The sequence below is a fragment of the Macrotis lagotis genome, chromosome 1 (genome assembly GCF_037893015.1).
Source record: "Macrotis lagotis isolate mMagLag1 chromosome 1, bilby.v1.9.chrom.fasta, whole genome shotgun sequence".
Lineage (NCBI taxonomy): Eukaryota > Metazoa > Chordata > Mammalia > Peramelemorphia > Peramelidae > Macrotis > Macrotis lagotis.
The window spans coordinates 877,897,876-877,922,601 of NC_133658.1; the positions used below are offsets into that span (position 1 = coordinate 877,897,876).

A 24,726-nucleotide genomic window follows, 5' to 3' on the forward strand; every position below is an offset into this window, starting at 1 on the left:
TTGAATTCAAATTTAGCCTCAGACACTTACTTTCTGTGGAAGGGAGAGATTAGGAGGGAGGGGGCTGAGAAAAGACAAAGGAGTTGGGATCTAAAGAACTGGGGTCCTGTGAGGAGCCGAGGTCAGGCAGTGGCTGATAAGCCTAGTTGGAGCAGATCAGGACCATGGATAGGGTACCCAAGGTCTCTGCCCACTGAGCACCTATTCCATGTGTCCTACTGATCTTTGGCCGAAAGGTAGCTTTCCTAACCATGTGTCAAGGTACAGGAGTCTGACTGCCATGGAGCTAACAATTCCTAGATAAGTCTTGCTAATCCTCCCTCCCTCCTCTTCCTCTTCCTCTCTGTCTCTGTTTCTGTGTCTGTCTCTCCTCTCCTTCCTTTATAGAACACCTACTCAAGTCTCCGGTCTCATTGGTATAGCTTTTGGGCTTCAAAATCAGCCTGTTAAAAAAAAAATCTGCAAAGCTGGTTGTGCAAATAATAGCATACATCACCAGATTTGATTAATTAACTGAGCAAAAAATGATGGGGGAACCAGTGAAGGAAATAATTATGCAAAACAAAAATGTGTCAGGTTTATAAAGTGCCTCTCTCCTTCCTGCCACCCCCAAGGGCTAAGTCTGTACTCATTCTCCCCTTGCTGGGGCCAAAGGGATTACGGTAATACCCCCAAACTCACCTACCTCCTAGCCCTGGAGAGGATTAAAGCAGTGAAAAAGAGGAGGGAAAGAGGTGTAAAGTTGTGGGGTGTGGAAAGTGGTACAAGAAAGACAATAATAATAATCAACATGTCATTATATATGTGTATATATCTACTTGCATGTGCATATATTCATACATATATCTCTGTATATAGACATATGTATTTCTGTCTATATATACACATACATCTATCTCTATCTATAGATATAGATAATATAAAGGACAGCTAGATGGATCAGTGGATACAGCACTGACCTTGGAGTCAGTACAAGAATTCAGATCCAGCCTCAGACACTTGAGACTTACTAGCTGTGTGATCTTGGGCAAGTCACCTAACCCTAATTGCTTCACGTTTAGGGCCATTTCCAGTCATCCTGATTCCTATCTGGCCTCTGGACTCAGATGACTCCAGAGAAGAAAGTGAGACTGGTGACTTAGGACAACACCCCCTCACTCAAAGTCAGTTCAAGTGCTTGTCATGGCATTATTTCCCTGATGTCAAATTCTTCTTCAAGGATGAAAGACAAACATCATTATCTATATATCTGTAAAGATGTATAGAGAGATCTGTAAATATAAATATATATATATATATTTGTGTGTCTATATGGATATCTTAAAGCATTGTTTATTTATTGGGAAGTAATTGAGAGAGTTCCCCTGATCTGTCTAAATGAGGCACCTACCATGGAACTGAGTATGAGCTTTATGGAACTGTTTCACTCATCATTTTATTCTCTAGTCTTAGCACAGTGCCCACATAGGGCTAGAAACTGAGTCTGTGATTTCAATAATAGAAGGAACTCTCAGGGAACATCCCATCATGCCAAACTATATGAGAAAGGTCTTTTATTTTAGTGGGTCAGGGAGGCTTCCTGGATCCCTTCCTATTATATATGATGATTTATGATAAATTTTGAGAAGCAGTAAGATACAGTGGTCAGAGCACTGGACTTCAAGACCAGTTAACCTGGGTTCAACTTCTGTCATTATACCTACTAACTGTATAACATGGAGAGCATCGTTTCACTTCTATGAGTTATGGAAAACTCATTGGAATTTATCTACTAAAGACATCAGTGGTTTGTTAGTTATATTGTTGGAGAGTTCCATACTGGGAGATGCCTTGCTCTTAGTACCAGATATTAACATTAAAGGTTTGCAAAGGGTTTTACAAGTTCTATATCATTGGAGTTTTGTACAAACTGGAGAAGTGGATACTCTTGGGGTTATGCTATCCTTGTGTTCCAGATAGGGTAACTAAGGCTCATATATTTCTGGCCCAAATTATATCCTGTTGGGTTTGAATCCAGGTCTTCTTCACTGAAGGGTTGACACTCAAACTACTCTGCCAGGCTTCCTCTTGAAGGAACAAAGTGGAGTAGTTCTCCAAAGTACAGCCAAACTGAGGTGGCTAGGATGAAGAATTGAGTCAATTGTCCAATTTCCACTTGTGTAAGAATTCTCCTGTCCTCTGTATGTGCCTTTCCCTCTTCTTTTCATACAATGTTAGGACTCTGGTAGAATATACATATATTCCTTAAGACCTGGAATTGTTTCTCTAATCATCATTTTATTTTCCAGGCTTAACACAGTGTGCCCATAGGGCTAGAGACTGAGTCAGTGATTTCAGTGATAGAAGGAACTCACAGGGAACATCCAATACCTAAGCAGCTGCTTTGGAGCTTAGAATCCTAATGTTGTACGAAAAGAATCCTAGTCTTCTGAATCCAGTTATAGAAGTCTATCCACTCTAAAGTGATCCCTCTTCAAGGGTTCACAGTTATTCCTTCCACATTGTTGGGGTGGCACCCCTGCAATGTGGAAAATCTGGGTAACATTTTTGACCCTCCTTTTGTTCCAGATTAGAATTATTATAGCATTTTAAGATAAAATATGTTGATATTTTACAATACTATACATATATTTTATGTATTTCTGAATTTCTAAATTTTTTTTCTGTCTCCTCTGCTGGCCTTTGTGTGTCATCTGAAGCAAAACTCCCCCCCCCCCAAAATTCCCATTTAACTTCTTATGCCGACCGAAGATATGGCAAATCTACTTTGGGGAAAGTTGTGATGTGGAAGGGATAATTGTACTCTTGACCTTTGATGAGACCTCTAGATCAAAAATGGGGAAAGGGGTAAGAGGGTGAGTCTGCTGGAGGGAAGGAGTAACTAAAGCTTACCATTTGCCAGTCTCGGCATCTCTGTAGTCCTCAATTGCGAGTCGCAGTTTTCGGCGATGTAAGGAGCTGCACACACCAAGGCCAGTCTCCAGGTCTTCATCACTCAGACTCAGCAGCACCTGTGCCCAGGAGACAAATGGAGTTAGGTCCCAGTAGGACTCTGGAGCACCCTATTCTAGGTCCTCCCAGACTACTGAGAGGAATCAGTCTAAGGGGGCCCCAAACAACTTAAACCCTTCCAGATGGCCAAGCCTTTTCCACTTTGCAAAGTCCAGTCACAACTATAATTTTATTTAATTTTTGCCACAACCCTGAAATAAACTTATAGTCTACATGTAACAATATATTATAGTATAAGATAATATAATAATGTAATATAATATAATATACAAAATAATATCATAATGTGATAGGATAGATGATAAAATGTAACATAATATATTAGCTCATAATTACCTGATATAATAATGGATAAGCCTTGAAGGGAGGTAATAACATATAGGGACTAAACTTGGAATCAGGGTTAGAATATTGCCTTAGACATTTAGCTAACTACTGGATCCTGGGCAAAAGTCACTTAACCTCTCTGATGACTCAGTTTTCAGGATTGAATCAGATGAGATTATATATATATATATATATATATATATATATATATATATATATATATGAAATTTGCAAAACTTAAAGCAACTTACAGTTGTTTTATTTTGGGCAGCTTAGGTGGCTCAGTAGACAGAATACTAGACCTGCAGTCCAGTAGATCTGAGTTCAAATCTGGTCTTAGACACTTACTAGCTGTGTGACCCTGAGCAAATCATGTTACCTCTGTTTGACTCAGTTTTATATTTAGAAAATGAGTTGTGGAAAGAAATGGCAAACTCCTATAGCGTCTGCCCAAGCCAACCCAAAATGGGGATGTGAAGAATCAGACATGATTCAATAACTGGACAGCAACAACATTGTTGTTATTATTAACATGAGGATGAAACAGACAAATCATTGGGTTTTTTTGTGAAGATCAAATAAGATAATATTTGTCAAGTACCTTGAAAATCTTCTAAGGGCAATTTTTGGCATCATTAATGATGATAACAATTATAATGCTCCTACCACTACTACTATGGATCCCTCCTCACCAGTCATTAAGAGACAACTGCATAGTCCAGTGACTGCCAATTGATAAAAGAGTTGTCATTAGAGCCAGAGATATCTGGGTTTAATCCTGCCTTTGTGGTCCTGGACATCAGAACTGACCTTGTGTGACTCAGGGCTCTAGGCAACTTCTAAGACAAGAAATGACACTGGTGGATGGAGTTTCCTAACCTGAAAATTCTCTATACCAACAAAATCACTGGATTGGTGCAAAAAAAAAAATAGTTTCTTTGTTTTTATTTTACAGATGAGGCAATCAGGGTCCAGAGACATAAACAGATATAATCAAGATCACACAGCTGGTAAGTTGTAGGGCAGACACTGAGAAGCTTCTGAAAGCAGTTCTCTTTCCAAGCTATTTTGCCACTTCATCCAGGCTGGGTATGGGAGATGTCATTAATCTCCATTTTCTAGGTTAGAAAGACAAGGCCTTGTTCCAAGTTAAACAATGAGTTAGTGGGAGAACCAGGCCTGAAATCCAAGTCTCCTTATCTTGCATACATTCTTTATCATGAGACTACACAAAACTCTTCTAAGAAAGGAAAGATATGAAAGAAGGAAAATTGTTCCATGTATAATGGGAGCAGCAGAAGCAACACCAATTTAAAAAGTCACCCGAGAGAGCAGGATGGGCCCTTAGCACACCTGCCTCATTTTATTTGTGATTGGGGAAACTGAGGTTCTGAGAAGGAAGGTAAATTCTGTGGTCAATAAGTGAGCTGTGGAGCTGAAGGAATTCGAGTTCTCCTACCTTCCCACTCTTCACATTCTCTGCACAGGCCTTGACGTACATGGGCATTGCCATGACCACCTCCAGCCAGGTCTGAACTGTTCCTGCTTTCCAATGTGACATGGGGGTGGTTCGAACCAGCTCCACCTGCTGCAGTCGGTCCATCTGCTCCTCTCCTTCTGACAGGCTGAGGCGGGTTGGGCTGGATAGGCTGTCAGAGTCTGAAACACACAATCACGAGGGAGATGCTGATCTTGGAAGCCAGGAGATTGAGAGCCTGTATCTGCCAAGAAGCTGGGGTAAGAGGCTGTGGGGGATATCACAATGGATTCCGTCTCTAGAAAACAGCATCTCAGATATCCCAGTAGTCTCTGAGGCCCTTTCCAGATCTGAGACTGTTACTATATAATCAAAGAATGGAGAACATTCGAGATAAAGGGACTTTATTTAGTACAGAGAATGCCAGATCTGGGAAGGAACTTAGAAACATAGAGAGTCAGATCTGAGAATGTGGCATATTAGATCATAGATTGTCAGAACTGAGAGGGTTCTTAGAACATAGAATGTGATGAGAACTTTAGAAAAGATTATCGGAGCTGCAAACATAGGATTGTAGGATGTCAGAACTAAGAAGGATTTTATACAATGGTATGTTAGATCCAGAAAGGATGTTATATTATAGATTGTTGGAGCTGGCAGGACTTTAGAACAGAGATGGTTAGAACATACTCAGGGAGAGACCAGAGAAAGCATTGATTTTATTCCTTAAAAAATTTATAAATGAGACCTACAAAGAATAAATCTTGGCCTGGAACCACATAGAGTGAGCAACTGGCAGTGATTGAACATTCTGCTTTTTGTTTGTTTTTTGCAAGGCAGAAGGGTTAAGTGACTTGCCCAAGGTCACACAGCTAAATTAATTATTAAGTTTCTGAGACCAAATTTGAACTCAGGTCCTCCTGACTCCAGGGCCAGTGCTCTATCCACTGCACCACCTGGCTGCCCTGATTCTATACTTTGAGAGACAAAATAAAATTAAATTTGCTTCTGATGATTTTTAAGCAGAAATGAATCAAGAAAGAGGGGGCAATGGAAAGAGGGAGAGAAGAGAGGAAGGAGGGGAGAACATGGAGAGAGCGGGAAGAAAAAGAGAGAGAGAAAGAAGAGGAGGGGGAGATAGAGGATTAGTATGGAAATGGAGAGAGGAGATAGGAAAAGAAAGGGGAGAAAAGGGAGGGAAGTGGAAGAGAGGAGGGGAAGAAGAAGAGAGGAAAAGAGAGTGGTGAGAAGGGAGAGGAGGGAGAAGGGGAAGAAAGGGGGAGTGGAGGAAAAGAGGGAAAGGCAAAGGGAGAGGAGAGGAGAGAAGGGAAGAGGAGAGGAGAAGAGAGGAGGGGGAGGGGAGGAGAGGGAAGGAGAGGAGACTGGTGAGGAAGAGGAGGGGAAGAAAGGAGAAAAGAGGGGCAAGGGGAGAGACAAGAGAAAAGAAGAGGAGGGGGGAAAGAAAGAAATACTTTTTCTATACAGAAATAGGAAACAATGTATCAGAAATCTATGGAAAATTTTATACATATATAGATATAGATATAGATATAGATGTCTGTGTATGTATGAAAATGCAATTTGGCTTAGGAAGGCAGTAAGCTAAGAGTGGTGAGCAGAAGGGATTCCTGGGAGTGGGGAGAGGCAGAGAGGACTGAGGAGGGAGTGGGGGGAGAGAAGGGACATCCAGGACCAGCCCTTTCTCTGCACTCTGACATTCAGCTCTGCAGCCTGGTTTTGTTTTTCTTTGCATCTACTGCAGAGAATGAACTGCAGGCCAGTTTTTTCGAGAAATTCAGGGTTGCAGGGACGTTGCCATGACACCCACTCCCTCCTTCCTGGGCAGTCAACTGGGCCTCCCTGGGTAGATGATGGTCTGATCAGAATCACCTGCTGAGGAAGCCAGTCTCTAGATCCTGGGGATGATGGGGTCTGGGCCCCAGGGAGCCTAGAGCAAACTTGTCCTAGAAAATCAAATTCATCAGATTGTAGAGCAGGAAAGGGCCTTATGACACCATTTCGTGAGAATTAGGGGAAGAAAGGGGAAGAGATCTCCTCCCCATCTAAATCTGATAGATCCAATCCAGGTCAGGGAATCAGAACTGGGTTCCATTACTAACTTTGCCACTAACTCATTGGGGAAATCTATTGACTTCTTTCCACACTAATTTCCTTATTTGTAAAATGAGGGGTGGTGGTGGAAAGCAATCAAAACATTGCTTCAGAATGATTATAGCCAGGCTTGTCCCCAAAGAAGATCTATGAGAAGTTCCATTCCCCTCACTTCTTTGCAAGGGTGGGGGACTCTGGACATAGAAGCCATCATAGAGCATCAGATTTTTTTCAGTTTATTAGCTATGCTGAACTCCTTCCACCTCCTCTTTTTTATTTTAAGGGATGGCTCTCTGGGAGGAGGCGAGAAGGTAGGATGAATACAGGAGGGAATATGTGATATGAAAACAAAAGACACCAATACAAGCAATTTGTTTAAATGAAGGAATTGGACCAGATCAAGATGTCTTAACATTTTTAATGACAGATTTCTTTGGCAGTCTAATGACTGGACTCCTTTTCAGAAAGATGTTTTTAAAAACATAAGATAATAAACATAGGGAATATAAAGGAAACCACTTACTTTTAAATAATTAACTATTTAAAAAAATTATTGATACTGGGGCAGCTAGGTAGCACAAGTGGATAGAGCACTGGCTTTGGAGTCAGGAGGGTCTGAGTTCAAATCCGAACACAGACACTTGATGATTATCTAGCTGTGTGGTCTTGGGCAAGTCACTTAACCCCATTGTCTTGCCAAAGAAAAAAAGAATTCAGTGTCTGGCCTATAGAAAGCACATAATACTCGTTGATTGAGTCAACAATGAAATATGTAGACCAAGGAAGATATTGAAATAATATTCTGCACCTGAGAAGCATTATGCCCAGCATGAGGGAGATTAGAGGTCTATTGTTCTCCACCTTGCTTGGATCACATCTGAATTTTGTATCAGTTCTATGCTCCATAGTTGGGAAAGAAAATAATAAAGTCAGGGGTGTCTTGGAGAAGCACCGTCAGGATGGTGAATAGCCTTGAGTCCATGACATAAGAGAATCAGTTGAAGGATTCTGGCATGTTTAACCTGGAATAGAGAAGACCCAAGGGGATAAGATAGCTATGGGGAAGTAGCTGTAAGCCTCCCATATGGAGAAAAAATTAACTTTTTTCTATTGGTCTCAGAGGGTAGAAAAAGGAACAAGGAAGGGTTATTTGGGCTTAATGTTGGGGAAAACTTTCTCCTAATAGAGCTACTCCAAAGTGGATTGGAAGCGTGAGTGGTGATGGGTTCTCTTTCATTTGAAGTCTTAAGGCATAAACTGAATGATTGCTTACTTATTGAGTATGTGGGAGAGTATGGGCATCCCTGCACTGAAATTCTGAGAATACTTCCTGAATTTTGGAAATCTTTTGGCCATGGAAAAAAAATTGTTAAAGATTCTCATCTATTTTCTATGATATATTTTGTTCAGAAGGCTTGTCTTGCTTACAGAGGGAACCAGGCTCCATGCTACTAATCCCAAATGGAGAGAATGTTTGCTAGGAGAAAGACAGAGACACACATGCAGAGAGATAGAGGCACACAGAGTCAGAAATAGAGAGACAAACACAGAGACAGGGAAAAAAGAGAGACAGAGAGATAGAGATAGAAACAGAGAACTAGATAGTGTAGTTGATAAAGGGCTGGACTGGGGGTCAGAGAAATCGGAATTCAAATCCAGCTTCAAACCCTTATTAGCTGTGTCCCTGGACATGTCTCTTAATTTCTGTGTACCTCAGTTTCTTCAGTTGTAAAATGACAACTTTCCAAGGTTGTCATGAGAATTAAATGATGAAATTTGCAAAGGGGTTTAATACAATGTCTGGAGGAAATATATATATATATATATATATATGCATATATACCCATTTTTATTATTATGAGGCAGAAAGACAGAGGCAGAGATAGATCAGGAGACAGAACATTGGGAGAGTAGAGAGGCAGGTGTTATCTTTGACTGTCTCTTGCATCTGGCCCCTTCGCTGGACTCACACAGCCACCAACTACCTAGTCCAGACTCCCATCACCTGTCACCCAGACAATTACATTCCCCTTTTAAGTTGTCTTCCCACCCTAAATCTATCATCACCCACACAGTAAAAGAGATTTTTCCTAAAGACCAAGTCTGAACAAGTCACCCATAACACTTCCCAAATCAATAAACTTCAGTGATTATCTACTACCTCCAGGATAAAACATCAACTCTTCTGTCTGATATATAGAGCTCTTTGTGACCTGCCCCACTCTACCTTCTCAGTTTTAATATAATCATTCCAGTCCTTACACTTGCCACAGACAGTCAAATCAGCCTTCTTGACCTCATACTCCAGCTCCCACCCTTATTTTCTTTGTTCACATTGCTGTTCTTGGAATGCTCTCTCTCCTCATCTCTACCTCTTGGAATTCCTGGTCTTCTTCAAGGTTTAATTCAGGGGTGGGGAACCTTGGGCTTGTGCTAGTGTGGCATAACCAAGGCAATGGCAGATGAAACTTGAAATTCAATGAATTTAGCAGTTTTTTTAGGGATGAATTAATTAAATGTTTGACCAAATATGGTCGATGAATGTTGTCATAAATATCCAAATGGCCCTTGGCCCCAGTTTAATTGAAATGTTACTTTCCACATAAAGCCTTTCCTGGTTCCCAAAGCTCCTGGCTTTGCTCACAAGGTTATCTCATATCATTTTTGTATATGTTCTGTATAGATAGATGGATGGATGAAGATAAATAGATGGAAATAGATGGGTGGATGAATGAAGTTAGATGAATGATCATAAATAGATGGATATAGATGGGTGCATAAATGGAGATGGATGGATGGATAGATAGTGAATGACTATAGATAGATGAAGCTCTATGGATGAAGCTACATAGGTGGATAGATGGAGATAGATAGATAGGTGGATAGATAGATAGATGAATAAATGGCTTAGATAAATGGAGACAGATGAATGGATCCCTGGAGGTAGATAGATATAGATGGATAATGGATGGATGGATGGAGATAGGTTGATAGACAGGCAAACAGACAGATAATCAGATAGACAGACAGATAGATAGATGGAGGATCGATGATTGGAGACAGATGGATATTGATGAATAGATAGATGGTGGGATAGGTGAATGAATGCTATAGATAGATGGATAGGTGATTGAAGATAGATGGATATAGATTAATGATGAATACATGGATGAATGAAGATTGATAGATAAACATATGTAGATAGACAGACAAACATATGTAAGTCAGCCAGCCAGCCAACTAGATAGATAGTAGTAGATATACAGATAGATGGTGCATTGATGAATGAAGAAAGATGAATGACTATAGATAGAGATACCTATACCTATATATATATATATATATATAGTTATATATGTGTGTGTGTGTGTATGTTTGCATACATGCCATCTCTCCTCTTAAAATGTAAATTCCCTAAGGACGAGGATTGTTTTGACTTGTTATATCTTCAGTGCTCAGCACACTGAATGGCACGTGGTAGATATCTACATATTTGTTGACAGATTGGGAGATAGAAAGAGATCATCCCAAAGTTTGCAAAGTGCTTTACAAATATTATTTTGACAACAACCCTGGCAAGTAGGTGTGAGTTTAATCCCCATTTTACCAATGAAGAGACTGAGGCTAAGTGACTTACTCAGAGTCATACATCTAGGAAGTATCTGAGATTGGATTTGAATTTAGGTCTTTTTGACTCTAAGCCTAGGCCTTTAGCTATTGCATTACTTCACTCCTTATAAATTAGAGATAATAGAAAGAGATAGAAAGGAAAGCTATATATATGTACAGGTAGATAGATAGGAATAGAGAATAAGAAAAATGATAGAAAAAGAGAGAGGAAGAGACAAAATTAGGATAGTTGAAAGATAAGAAAGGAAAAAAGAAATAGAAAGACATGAATGGAGAGTCAGAAAAGAGAGAAGCAGGAAGAGAACAGAGAAAAAGAGATGGCAAAAAGAGAGATAGAGATAGGAAAAAATAAATGACAGGTAAAAGAAGGAAAACTCTATAGAGAGTACACAAAAAGAGAAAGATCGAAAGAAATGTCATAGAATAATGATTTTGAAGAAGGGTCAGGTGTATCTCAAGCCTGGGTGCTGGTTCCTTAGAGGGAAGGGTATTCAAATGTCAGGAAAGTCTACGTGAAGAGCTGCTAGGCTGCATCTCTGGGTCCTATGTCTGAATTCTAAATAGAATTTGCTCAGAAGCCTGAGCCCAGATAGATGAGATCTCTGCCATGGGGGACAACCAGATGCATAGGAGCCATGGTGCCCTTCTCTGATCCAAATAGGATGAATTTGTTTTTCCTGCTTGGAACAACCAGTGCAGTATACAAACCCAGGGACACTTTCTGTAATTATCTCTTTGAATGTATTTGCATTAGAATGTCCCTGGCCAGCAGGGTGCTCTTCAGCTAATGATGGTTTTTTTGCCCTTCACTCTAGAAGGAGAACATGACCTCAGGGAGGTGATGCCATGACTAACACATGAATTGGATTTGAGTGAGGAGGTGCCATGCTAACTCATCAGTCTTACTTTCTCCTCCAGAGCCATCTGGGTCCAGTGGCCAGATATGAATCAATGTGATTGGAGATGGTCCTGAATGTGAGGCAATCAGGGTGAAGTGACTTGTCCAAGGACACATGGCTAGTGCCTGAGACAAGATTTGAACTTGGGTCCTCCTGATTTCACTCTACCCACTGCACCATCTGACTGTCATTATTCAACTAATGAACTTGTGGCAGGTTAGGTGGAGGAGAGAAACTTTACAATGCTTATTACTGATCTCAGGCAAGTCTTGGGTATGCTTCAGGTTGAACCACATTAATCAGAGAAAACCCACACAGTTTGGTTCAAATGAAAAACCTGCCCTTTTTAATCAGTAGTGTATACTGATTCACCAAAGACTGAGAAAGGAGATCAGATCTCTAAAAATCTTTAGAGAATCACAGAAACAAAATGTCAGAGCTCAAAGGGATCTTTCAAGAAAAGATGTCAGAACTGGATGAAACTTAGTTCTCATAATGTTAGAGCTTAGACTATTAATAAGAAAGCATCTTAAAAGTATGAAAAGTATGCTAAGTTTTGAGCTGGATAGAAGGGACCACAACATCAAGAACTGTTCAGAGGTGAAAAGGTCTTTAGAACATGGAATGTCAGAACTGAAAGAGGCCTTAGAAGAGAGAATATCAGAGTTAGGTGGGTCCCAAGAACATGGAGTGCTAGGGTTGGGAGGACCTTAGAGCACACAATGCCAGAATTAGGAGAGCCCATAGAACAGAGAATAACAGAGCTAGGGGGTTCCCTAGAACATAGAGTATCAGAGCTGGGACAGTCTTAGAATCAGGATATCAGAGCTGGATGGATCTTTAAAAATAAAGATTTAGAACTGCCTGGGGCTTTTGAGATAATCTGTTTTTAATTCATCACATCCTGCATTGGTACATAGGAAATTGGGGAGAGGTGATGTGCCAATGCTAGACAGTGGGTCAATGGCAAAGCTGATTCTGGAACTCAGGTTTCCCAGTTCCTAGGTGAGTGGGGTCTGTTAAAGCAATAATTTCTCAAAACTATATCAAGGGGGCAGCTAGGTGGTGCAGTGGATAAAGCATTGGCCCTGGAGTCAGGAGTACCTGGGTTCAAATCCAGTCTCAGACATTTAATAATTACCTAGCTGTGTGGCCTTGGGCAAGCCACTTAACCCCATTGCCTTGTAAAAAAAAAAACCCTAAAAAAAACTATATCATGGTAAAAGATTAATTTTCTTCAAAGAATGTTCAGGCTTCATATCAGTCAGATTGCCAAACCAGGCAAGAAATTTAGAATCCAAGGTATCTATCCCTATGTTAATTAGAAACTTAAGGGCAACTAGGTGGCATGGTGGATAGAGCACTGGTCTTGGAGTCAGGATAGGAGTTCAAATCCAACCTCAGACATTGACACTTACTAGCTGTGTGACATGGGGCAAATCACCTAACTCTGCCTCGCATCCAGGACCATCTCCAGTCATCCTGATCCATATCTAGCCACTGGGCCCAGATGGCTCTGGAGGAGAAAATGAGTTTGTCATGGCATCAACACCTGAATGTCTTGGTCTTCTTTGAAAAATGAAGGACGGACTTATTCTTTCTATTGTTTCTCTCAACTACAAACTTAGGAGGACAGTGAACAGGATGCTGAGATCATCCTCCCAGGGAGAAACAACCAAAGTTCAGATAATATTGTTCAAAGATGATAATCGTTGAGATATTGTGCAACTCTCATGATTAGGCCTCTAAGGATGATTAATGATTTTCCCTAGTCTTTGTTTCTGTATAAAGTCCAAGTTTCTTTCCCAGTTCTATGTGATTATCTTGAAGATGATCTCCATTATAGGTTTGATGGTAAATCTCAGAGACTAAAACTTCATATCTAATCTATATTTTTTGATTATTTTATTTTAACCCTATATTTTTAGGGTTTACAGGTTTTAGGGTTGACAATCTCTTTCCCTTGCCCCTCCCTCAGTAGGCCTGTGTAGTGTCTGTCTCTAAGCTGGAATCTCCCATCCTTAAGATAGGATTCTCAGAGCAGCCCTGTGGAGAAAGAAGCTCCCTTATAATGACCATATTAACTTTTCTCCACCATCAGAAAATCACTGCACCTCCTGGATCCCTTATGTCTAGCTCATCCAAGTCTGGCTCCAATTGGCAAGGGCCCCTTTAAGGCTTTTTCCATGCCTCTTTTTCCTCTGACCATTCTCGATGGACAGAGAACAATTCATCCTCCACCCTCCAGGATTTAAAGCCAGGGAAGGAGGTTCCAGAAGGGGTGGGTGGCCTCTCCTGCCTTGCCTGAGCTATAAACGATTAATTAAAAGCACTTTTGGAAATGCAAGCATTATAGCTACAGTTTTTATGCCCTAGAATCCCATCAATTCCTGACTTTTTTATTTCGGCTCGTTATCCACCCTGAAAGGAGGCATAACTCACATTTACAGCCGGGCTTGGCGGGATGGAGAGCCACCTAAATTGAAGCAGGCTGCAGTATGGTTGGGGCCTGCCTGGTTGGTGCTCAGCCTTCTGGTGGGCACAGGAGCATGGGGATATCTGTCAGCCTGGGTGGTGGCTAGACCAAGGCCAATGCCACTTGCCCCCTTCCTGACTCTGCTGCTCTTGGTCATGTTTAGCCAAACTAGATAGAAGATTCTCCCTTCTTGGGGAAGGGGAACCCTGGCTGCTGAAACCTGAGAAATGGGAGTTAGGGGCTAAGGTCCAGTCCATGATAGAACACTTATCTCCTCCCCTGGGGCAAGAGGTGCCTCATTTTCCTTTGAACTTATTACTTTGAGGTTTTGTTTTGCAAGGCAATGGGGTTAAGTGACTTGTCCAAAGTCACATAGTTAAGTAGGTATTAAGTATCTGAGGTTGAATTTGAATTCAGGTTCTCCTGACTGCATAACCGATGCTCTAGCCGCTGCACCACCTAGCTGCCCCTTCCTTTGAACTTACTGATGCTTAATGGGCATAATCTTTCATTCATTAGCTCTATTTTACTTGGAAGCCTCATCCATGATTTCATTAGAGACCTCCCCGGTGAAGAAAGTCCCTCTCCTAATGCAGGTGAGTGTTTTCTCTAGGGAATACCAACTGCACTTATCAGGGTCATACAACCAATAGGTGTGAGAGAAGAGACTTAGAACCACGTTTAAGGTTTAAGGCCATCTCTATATCACCTCTGTCTCTCACAAATATGAATAATAATAATGGATGGCATTTTTTTTTACTTTAAATTTAGATCCATCGGGATATGGTGGAACATTCTTATAACTTCCAATCCTGGGGAAGTTGAGGCTGGCAGATACCTTGAACTCAGAAAATTCTGAACTATAGTAGGCTAACACAATCAGGAAATCGATATGTTGAGCCTTTATGGGCCACCAGGGTTTGTAAGGAAGAGAGAGAACCAGCTCAGGTAAGAAATAGAACAGGTTAAAACTCCTCTGTCCAGTAGCTGGGGGTCAGGTCTTTTTTTCCCCCCCACACTAAATGAGATCAAACCTCACAAACTGAATCAAAATCATCAATCAAAAATCAAATCAAATAAAAAAAATCAATCAAAAAATTTTCTTAAAAAATTGTGATTTGCTCAGTATAAAGTATTTTCCATATGATGCGTGTTAGCAAATCTTCTATCACTTAGAATCAAGAGATTAGAAAGAAAAAGGTTTTGCTGATGGGGGGGTGTCAAATAAAAAAGAGAATTGGAGCTTGTGACTAATTCAGAATTGCTTCTACTTCTGTCCTCTGAAACTAACTTCTCCAAATGGCAGGAGGCTTTTCTATTCCTATTGTTATAATAAGGGATTTATATGGAAAACCCCCATTAAAACAAATGGGGTCAGTGTGCAAGCAAAGCAGAGACCATGCCCATCAATCTTGAAATGGAAAATTGGATTAGAGGGGATCAGAGGGAGAAAACCTTGACCAAATGACCTTGGAAAACCTCCCTTCTCCCTACACCTCCAGAGACAAGTGCACATAGGAATGGAAAGATTCTCCTTCCCCCCCCCCACCCCCATCTCCAACCTACTAAGATCAGCTTTAGAGGTTTTAGACTTAAAAATCTAGAATCTAGTCCAGGACTCTTCCCTAATTTTACAGAGGAGGAAACTGAGACCCAATTCGAAGTGACTTATCCAAGGTCACAAAGAATTAAGAAGGAACATTTTTGGGATTTGAACCTAGACCCTATGATTCTAAAATCCAGGTCCCTTTAAGCTTGAGCTAAGATCAGATGATAGATGGAAGCCTATAGACCTTGGAAGTCATTTAGTCCAATCCCTTCACTTTACAGATAGGAAAACTGAGGCTCAGGGAAGAGAAATAAACTGTTCAGGATCACTCATAGCAGAGTTATGAATCCTGTTCAGGTCCTCTAATTTCAGATTTTTCCATGGCCCCAAAATTCTAGATCTGCTATTAGTTTGGTCGGAGGAGACTGTCCCCTTTACCTGCCCTGGCCTCCAGGTTCCAGGGAACTCTTTTCTGGGTCTAACTTTTGTCACCCAGCAAGGATCTGATGGTTTCATCGCAAGAAAATCAACTAGGTCTTTGCTTGTGAATTGTCTCCTGCAAGATGCCTCTTGCTACTCCACAGGCCTAGGGAGAACCAAGAATTTACCCTTTGGTACTCCTTGACCTGGTGTCCATAGCACAGGCAGGCCTGGGGCAAGACCTCTGATGATGGAGAACTGAGGAGTCTAGGTACCCTGAGACCATTTTTGTTTTCCATGTTATCTAAACCTGCTCTGTAGAGCAAACTTCTACCCTGGCACTCTTCTTTAGACTGAACTCTCTACCCATGGGAAAGCCAATTCAGGTATATCTATCAACACACAAAGTCAAAAGCTGAAACCTCACTTGTAAAATGCTGTATTTTAATAGAAGAAAGTGATTTTTGGCAGTGGATCATGCCCCTGGATTCAATTTTAATTATAATTTTTTTGGTAGCTGCATTCAGCCATCTCTTCCCTGATTCCCTGCAAAAGATGAAAACAATCAGCCAATAATTTATCTAATCATCAAAATGTGTTTTAGCAATTATACTTTCTTGTCAGAAACTTTGTGGTTCAGAGAATGTAAGCTCCTTAACAGCAGGCCTTGTCTTGCCTTTGAATTTGTTGTGCCAGGGCTTGGTACAGGGAATGAACTTTATAATTGCTTTTTCATCCATTCATTCACATAGTAGGTGTTCAATAAATGCTTATGGAAATAGCAATAGCTAGCCTTTATTTTTAACATTTTTAATACAAAGGCAGCTATATGGTGCAGTGGATAGAGCACCAGCCCTGGAGTCAGGAGGACCTGAGTTCAAATCCAACCTCAGAGATTTAATAATTACCTAGCTGTGTGTCCTTGGGCAAGACACTTAACCTCATATTGCCTTGCAAAAACAAAAAAAAATTCATATTGTCTCATTTTATCTTCATGACAAGAATGGAAGATAAAGGCTATTATTAAGCCCTGCTTTGCAGCTCAGGAAACTGAGGCAGATAGAGGCTGTGTGACTTGCCATGGTCACAGAGCTAGTGTCAGAGGCTGGATTTGAACTCAGGTCTTCTGAGTTCCAGGTCAGAAAGCCTGAAAGCCGGGCAGTCCTCTGAAAAGCGTTGTTATTGACCAAAATGGAAGTGCTGGTAATTAACTGCAGTTTCAGAAACTTGGCTTAGATTTCTAGCCTAAGGACAAGTTTGGGGGAAAGGGGGTGAAATTCAAGTCTGAGGAATAGCCCATGATCCTCCCACTGCCTGTAAGGGTGAGGCTTCTTCTTCTTCTTTTTTTTTTGCAAGGCAAATGGAGTTAAGTGGCTTGCCCAAGGCCACACAGCTAGGTAATTATTAAGTGTCTGAGACTGGATTTGAACCCAGGTATTCCTGACTCCAGGGCCAGTGCTCTATCCACTTCAACACCTAGACACCCCAGGGTGGGTCTTCTTACCTAAATTTACTAGCTTTTCTCCTCCTCACATGTCTCCCTGCTGATGCCTGGTAACAAGAACCATATCAGTAAACTATCATTTATTAAGAGCCTACTATGTACCAGGCAATATCCTGGAAATACAAAGAAAGGCCAATGCTCCAATCCCCCCCAAACCCCTCCCCAGTACAATTCTTTAGAAGCTGTCGATTTAATGGGGGGAGACAACACACAGAGAGAAGGTGGTAAGATTAAGGAGGATTATGGGGCATGTGAGGCGAATCCCTCATTTACATAACCAATTTGTATTTCACTTCAGTTCATAGCTTCTTCTCTACGAGCTTTAAATTTCAAATTCTCCTAACGATCAGAGATTCCCAGACTTTATATTGCATTTACCAGACTATGTACCTATTTTTCAGAACTATCTTTTCAGGGGTGGGGTTCCAAACCTAGAATTTCTTTGGTGCAGGAGATCTCAATTAAAAAAATTTCTCTAATAGCATCTTCTCTGTAATTTATAGTCTTTTTTTTTTAGATTTTTGCAAGGCAAATGGGGTTAAGTGGCTTGCCCAAGGCCACACAGCTAAGTAATTATTAAGTGTCTGCGTTTGGATTTGAACCCAGGTACTTCCTGACTCCAGGACCAGTGCTTTATCCACTACGCCACCTAGCCACCCCTGTAATTTATAGTCTTAGAGAGTTTCCTAGAGATGTGGTGCAAAACTCATATAGATATGAGATTCAGGACAGAAGGGTCCCTGTGGACTGCATATTAACTTAGAAAATCACATTATTAGCATTATCTACATTCCATAAAATTTTATTTATTTTGATAAATATTTCCCAATGACATTTTAATCCGGTTCAGGTTTCACTCCACATTACAGAAGTATTGAGTGCTAGGTTTTAGTGCCTTGCTTTGGGCACTTCTGGCCTAGAAGACTGGAAGGTAAGAAACTTGCCCAGGTTCACATTGGCAGTTATGTAAGAGAAGATAATTGAATCTATTTCTGATCCCAAGACTGACTCCTTATCTCTATCAGTTTACAAACATTTAAATTCTTTCTTTCTTCCTTCCTTCCTTCCTTCCTTCCTTCCTTCCTTCCTTCCTCCCTCCCTCCCTCCCTCCCTCCCTCTCTCCTTCCCTTCCTCCCTCCCTTTCTTAATTTCTTTCTTCTTCAACATTCTAAGAAAAAATTCCCATTTTAAAAATTGGAAGCTAAGTCATTTCATCAGCAATTGTCCATTAAGTGCTTTTTGCCTTTCTGACATGCTTGGAAATATATTCCCATACTGTAATAAATATGATCCTAAGAAGCAGGTCATGAAAATCTCTAAACCAGGATGTCTCTACAGATTCTTTGCTAATTTACTCCAATATCTGACCTGCCTCCCCTAACCTCAAGACGTTGCCTTATTCCAGGAGGTCACTAAGATCCCACTCCAGGGCTTTCTCCATTTTATAATGTGTTTTCTTATAGCATCTCTCTACAGGCAGATGGATCTGGACTGAAATTCCCCAAGAAGAATGAAAAAGATCTTTGTGGAAATAGTGTCATCATGAATGTAATACTATTCAGGACTAATGTGGCAGGGACCAATGGAAGCAAGATTTGGACCTGAAGGGGTGGCTAGGTGGAACAGTGGATAAAGCACTGGCCCTGGAGTCAGGAGTACCTGGGTTCAAATCAGGTCTCAGACACTTAATAATTACCTAGCTGTGTGGCCTTGGGAAAGCCACTTAACCCCATTTTCCTTGCAAAAACCTAAAAAAAAAAGATGTGGACCTGGGAAGCAAAACTGAATAACACTTTCCAAGCTGAGGAGATCAGCCTCTGCCAGAGCTATGACTAGCATTTTTCATGCCCAGGGCAAGTTTCATAGAACATAGGAAGAGATGTATACTGAAATCAATTTCTTTTTTTTGCAAGGCAATGGGGGTTAAGTGGCTTGCCTAAGGCCACACAGCTAGGTAATTATTAAGTGTCTGAGACTGGATTTGAACCCAGGTACTCCTGACTCCAGGGCCTGTGCTTTATCCACTGCGCCACCTAGCCGCCCTGAAATCAATTTCTTAAAAAAAGCATTTTCAGTGAAGGAGACAGCAAAGTTAGTCTGCTATCAGGGCTGGGAATAGGTCACTCAGGGTGGAGAAGCATCCAGAGTGGGGAAGACCTTTGAAGAAAGAATGTGAGAAATGAGTAGCTTCTTAGTTTTTACTAATTATTCCAGTTTTTGTTGATATTCAGTCATTTCAATTGTTTCTGATTCTCCATAAACCCATTTTGGGGTTTTCTTTGGCAGAGATCCTGGAGTATTTTGCCATTTTCTTCTCCAGCTCATTTTATAGATGAGGAAACTGAAACAAATAGGGTAAAGTGACTTGCTCAGGGTCACCCAGCTAGTAAGTTTCTGAGTCTGGGTTTGAATTCAGCTTCTGCTGACTTCAGGACCAAGACTCTAGTGCCACCTAGTTGCCCCTACTGACTCAAATCTAACATTCTTTACATTATCCAAAGCCTTCTGTTCTAAAGCACAGACCAAGCCATGTTTTGTACCCCATTTACCTCTTGTTTCTTTTTGGCTAAGCAAGGGCCTTAAGTTTGAGTTGTATGGTTTCTAGTGTGGATGTCATCCCCCCCACCCAATATTAGAATTATTTGGATATTAGAATTATTATCAGATTATTGAGGCTCAATCAATATATATTTATTAACCATCCTACGATAAACTTTGCACTGTGGAGAAATACTGGAATTATAACTTTTCTCATCTGATCAAAGGTCCATCTGGATAAGAAGAAGATTTTATTTGTGACAGTGAATGATATCAATTTTGAGTGTTTTGAGGGAGCTTTATTGGTTGATGCTTCAAGAAGTTAACTTTAAAAGAAAGGGCTCCCCAAACACCCCAGCCTCCCTGAGTAATTGGTTCCAGAAATATTGCAGAGGAATCGATCCAAACCCTTCTGAAACCAATTAATATCTTCAGCCTATATTATATGTTGGGACAATGGGTTTCATAAACTTGCAGCTGACTCTTTGAAGTATGAGCTCCTTTTATTTGTTTCAAAATCTGTCTTGACAAGAGTCCCTGAGAGTGAGGGTAGGAGGAGAGGAACAGTATGCTTGGGGGAAGAGGGGGACTGACCCAGGTCAAAGCTGCTCAGCTGTTTAGAAGCAGAGTCAGATTAGTGGCAGCTGCATCTCTAGCCTGGGAGAGATAAGAAAACAAAACAAAACACTAAACTACCTCTTATTTCTAATATTCTGTGGTTTGATGAAAAAATCAGCATTCTTCTTATAGATGTCATCTGTGATTATAAAATCCAATCATACTGTAGGATGATTTCCAGTTTTTTAATCTGGAAAATAAGATGGTTGGTAATTTCTAAGGACCTCCCAGCTCTGACATTCCATTTTCTAAGACCTCTCCCAGCCTTGACATTCACTGGTCTAAGGGCCCTCCCAGCTCTGACATTCTGTGTTCTAAGGACCCTCCCAGCTCTGCCATCCTGTGTTCTAGAGGCCCTCCCAGCTTACATCCCATGCTCTAAGGGTCACCCCAGATTTGGCATTCTTTTACTGTGTTTTTAGCTCCTTTCTAGCTCTAACATTTTGTGTTCTAAAGGGATCTCCCAGCTCTGATAATCCCTTAGAGATCTGACACCCTAGAATTCTAAGGTCATAGTGCTTGTACACAGTAGGCATTTAGTAAAATATTAAACTGAATGGAATGGAATTGTTTGCTGTTATTAGTAAAATCAGCTTTGCAAATAACCACCTGCTTGGGCAAATAGCAATTTATGTCTGATATGAGCAATGAAATAGACTGATCTATCTTCCTATAACCCCCAGAGTATTTCTTAGGGGAGAAAAGGTGGATCTGGGGGATAGAGTAATGCCTTACAAGGCTGAGTAATTATCATTTACTTGGGCATACATATATTTATGTGTGTCTGTTCTTAATTTGCCATGCAAAGAGAGCAGTGTTTGGCTATAATGCAACATAGTGGGTAGTAAAAAATAATTTCTATTTGGCTTTGGGGGCATAATGTGATTTTTTTTGTATAACAGATTTACTTTCCTAATTATGTTTGGCTCAGGCTTGTGTTAAAATGAGTTCATATTTTTTGAGCCTGTACCAAAAGACAGAGGGAGGGTGGGTGGTAGGGAGAAGTAAGCTGGGGGGGGGGTGCAAATACACAGAGAAAGAATTGTGAAAAGAACCTAGGCTAAAAGTAGAGGATTTCAGTTTTAATCCCAGATCTCTGACTTATTCATACTCACTTCCCTCTCTGGGCCTCACTTTACCTGCCTGTATTATTGTTATCTATTATAATATTTAATTATGTTATATACTATATATAACATATATGTTATATGTATGTAGAGAGAGAGAAAGAGTGTACCTAATTATATTATTCTTATTCAGTTGGCTTTGAGCTGTGTCTGCCTTTTTGTGATCCCATTTGTGGTTTTCTTGGCAAAGATACCAGAGTGGTTTACCATTTCCTTCTTCAGCTCATTTATAGATTAGGAAACTGAGGTAAGCAGAATTGAGTGACTTGTCCAATTTTTTCAGCAGGTATTTGAATTCAGGTCTTCCTGACTCCAGGTCCAGTGCTCTATCCACATCCACTGTACCACTTATCAGATCCTGTTGATATATATATATATATATATATATATATATATAATATTTTATATTCTTTATATATTTGTATTATAAATTAATATATATGATATAAAACATATACAATATAAAATTGAAATTATATATACACATATATATGTTGTAATAACCCTTTTAATGAGGTTTGAACCAGATGATCTCTAAGATCTTTTCCAGCTATGCACCTCTGAATTGAGAAGTGATTTTGTATTTTCTTCCTTTTGATTGCTGACACCCTATTTGTAGACAGAATAATAAGACTGAATTTGAAGTCAGAGGATCTGAGTTCAGATAATGTCTTGGCTGTTTTATATAGGATCATGGATTAAGAGCTGGAAGGAACCTAGGAAACTGAGCTTAAAGTGGGTAGTGATTGGCCAAGGCCATACGGTTAATCAGTGGCAGAGTGCAACCTTAGGGGGTCATTTCCTCTCTCAAGGCCTTGGTTTCCTCATGTAAAAAGTGAGGGAATTGGATTTCTACATTTTACTTCTCAGTTTGTGGTCTTAAGCACTCTCTGTTCTGTCAGAACTGTTATTTCTGTCAAGGAGACTCATCTGTGGGGCTATAAGGCTCCCACCTCCCTGGCCCTCATAGACCAAGGTCTCCTCCATCCTCCTCCTTAGACCAAATTATCTCCAAGGAGGAAGAAAGGAAGGGTTCATCTGTGTGGGTTCCAAAGTCAACTTAGCTTCCCAGAGAGACATGTCTGCTTTATTCCGAGGAAAGCAATTAGGCAACTTCATGCTGAGAATAGTGTGATAAGAGTATTCCAAGTAGCAGACCAGGGCTGGAGTAGGTAGAATGAGTTTACCAGCCCTTCTCCCTCTCAGAGATTCTTAATCTGGAGTCTAGGAATTTGTTGTTGACATTTTGTTAACTGAATTGCAGTAAAATTGATTCTTTTTTGAAATATGATGTATTTTGCTTTATGCATTTAAAAACACTATTCTGAGGAGCCCACAGTTTGATAAGACTACCATGGATTCCATGATACCGAAACAGTTAAAAAGCCCTGGCAAAGACAATAATAACCATGGTAATCTTAACAGAGTTTTGAGCACTGTTCTAAGATTTACAACATACTTGACATATAATACCTCATTTGAACCTCAGAACAACCTTTTGAGGTAGGTAGATACTAGAGGGGTGTATTGCCTCATTTTATAACCAAAGAAACTGAGGCTCAGAGATAAAGTTAAACTTTGGATTTATGTTGTAGAGAAGATTTTCATCTGAGTTTAGTTTGGACCAAATATTTGAGGTCTTTTCCAATTCAGGTTGATGATTTGACCAAGGTCATCTTTCTCTCTCCCCCCCCCCCCACACAAACACACACACATATGTATATATCTGTATCTGTATCTGTATCTGTATCTCTCTCTCTCTCTCTCTCTCTCTCTCTCTCTCTCTCTCTATCTATCTATCTATCATCTATGTATCCATCTCTCTATCTAAATGTTTGGTGGGAGGGGGAAGGAAAGGAGTGGGTCCTGTCTCAGGAGGAGCTGCTGCCTGGCTTTCTCTAGCTCTGACCAATCCCTGACAGTCCACAAATGGATTAATAGGAGGAGGTGGAGCATATATGGAGCATATCTGAGTCTAGGAGATGAGAGAGTAGGATCACTATTCCAGGCTTGGGGACATGTTTAATAGAGAAGCAAGCCTTGACTTTCAGGAAGTGTATTTCTAGACCTAGGACTACCATAGAGTCATGTACAGCCTCAATGAGAGCCATGTGGCTCAGCATGAGCTTTGGATTCAGAAAAGACCCGGCTTAGAAACTCACCTCTGACAGTTGTGTACTATGTGAACATGAAAGAGATATACAATATCTCTGAACCTCATTTTCCTTATCTACAAAATGGGGTTAATAGTGCCTGTAGCATGAAAGAAAGGAAGGAAGGAAGGAGGGAGGAAGGGAAGGAAGGGGAGGATGGGAAGGAAGGGAGAAAGAAAGAAGGGAATTAAGGGAGAAAGAAAAGAAGGGAAGGAAGGAGGGAAGGGGTGAGAGAGGAAAAAAGAAAGGAAGGAAGGAAAGGAGGTAGGAAGAAAAGAAGGAAGGACAGAGAGAAAGGAAAGAAGGAAGGAAGAAAGAAAACAATCCTTTATTAAGGGCCTACTATATCCCAGGGACTGGTCCTCATGGGGCTATTTTGTGAACCAAATGGAAAAATGATCACAAAATACTTTCTAAATTCTAAAATCCTATATAAATTATTAATATTATTATTATTATTATTACTATTACTATAGAGAAGTATAATGGCTCCCCAAAATAATGAGAATTATTCTCAATAGTAATAATATATAGGGAGAATTGGTCTTTAAGTCAGGAAAACCTGAGTTTCCATCCTTCCTCTTCTATAGTCTGGCTGTGTGACTTGGGTAAGTCACTTAATTCAAAAACCCCGATGACTCTCTAAGATTCTAAATGACAGAGCAGGTACTGAGCTGTGATGGTAGATAGAGCTCCTTAAATTAATGAAATCCTGGGTCTAATTAGAAAAGAAAAAGAGATTATTATCACATCATCTCTCTAGGCCTCAGTTTCTCCACTGCTGATTGATTAAAAATACTAATGGTTGACCTTTACCTCTTTTGAATGGAGTAGGTCAAAATGAGAATTGAGATCAGAGGTGAAATATCCAGAGATCTTCCCAA

The 24,726-nt window shown here is 40.5% G+C and overlaps 1 protein-coding gene across 6 annotated transcripts in view; it reads right to left on the bottom strand.

The window, feature by feature from the left end:
• The window catches only part of KAZN (kazrin, periplakin interacting protein), a 623,945-nt gene that overhangs the window by 24,075 nt on the left and 575,144 nt on the right, over positions 1-24,726 (bottom strand). For all 6 annotated transcript variants that reach the window (XM_074218387.1, XM_074218388.1, XM_074218386.1 and 3 more), the window contains 2 exons: positions 4,799-4,998; positions 2,893-3,011 (listed from right to left, as the gene is read on the bottom strand). In XM_074218387.1, the coding sequence (XP_074074488.1) occupies positions 2,893-3,011; positions 4,799-4,998 (319 nt within the window). The remainder of the gene's footprint in view (positions 1-2,892; positions 3,012-4,798; positions 4,999-24,726) is intronic.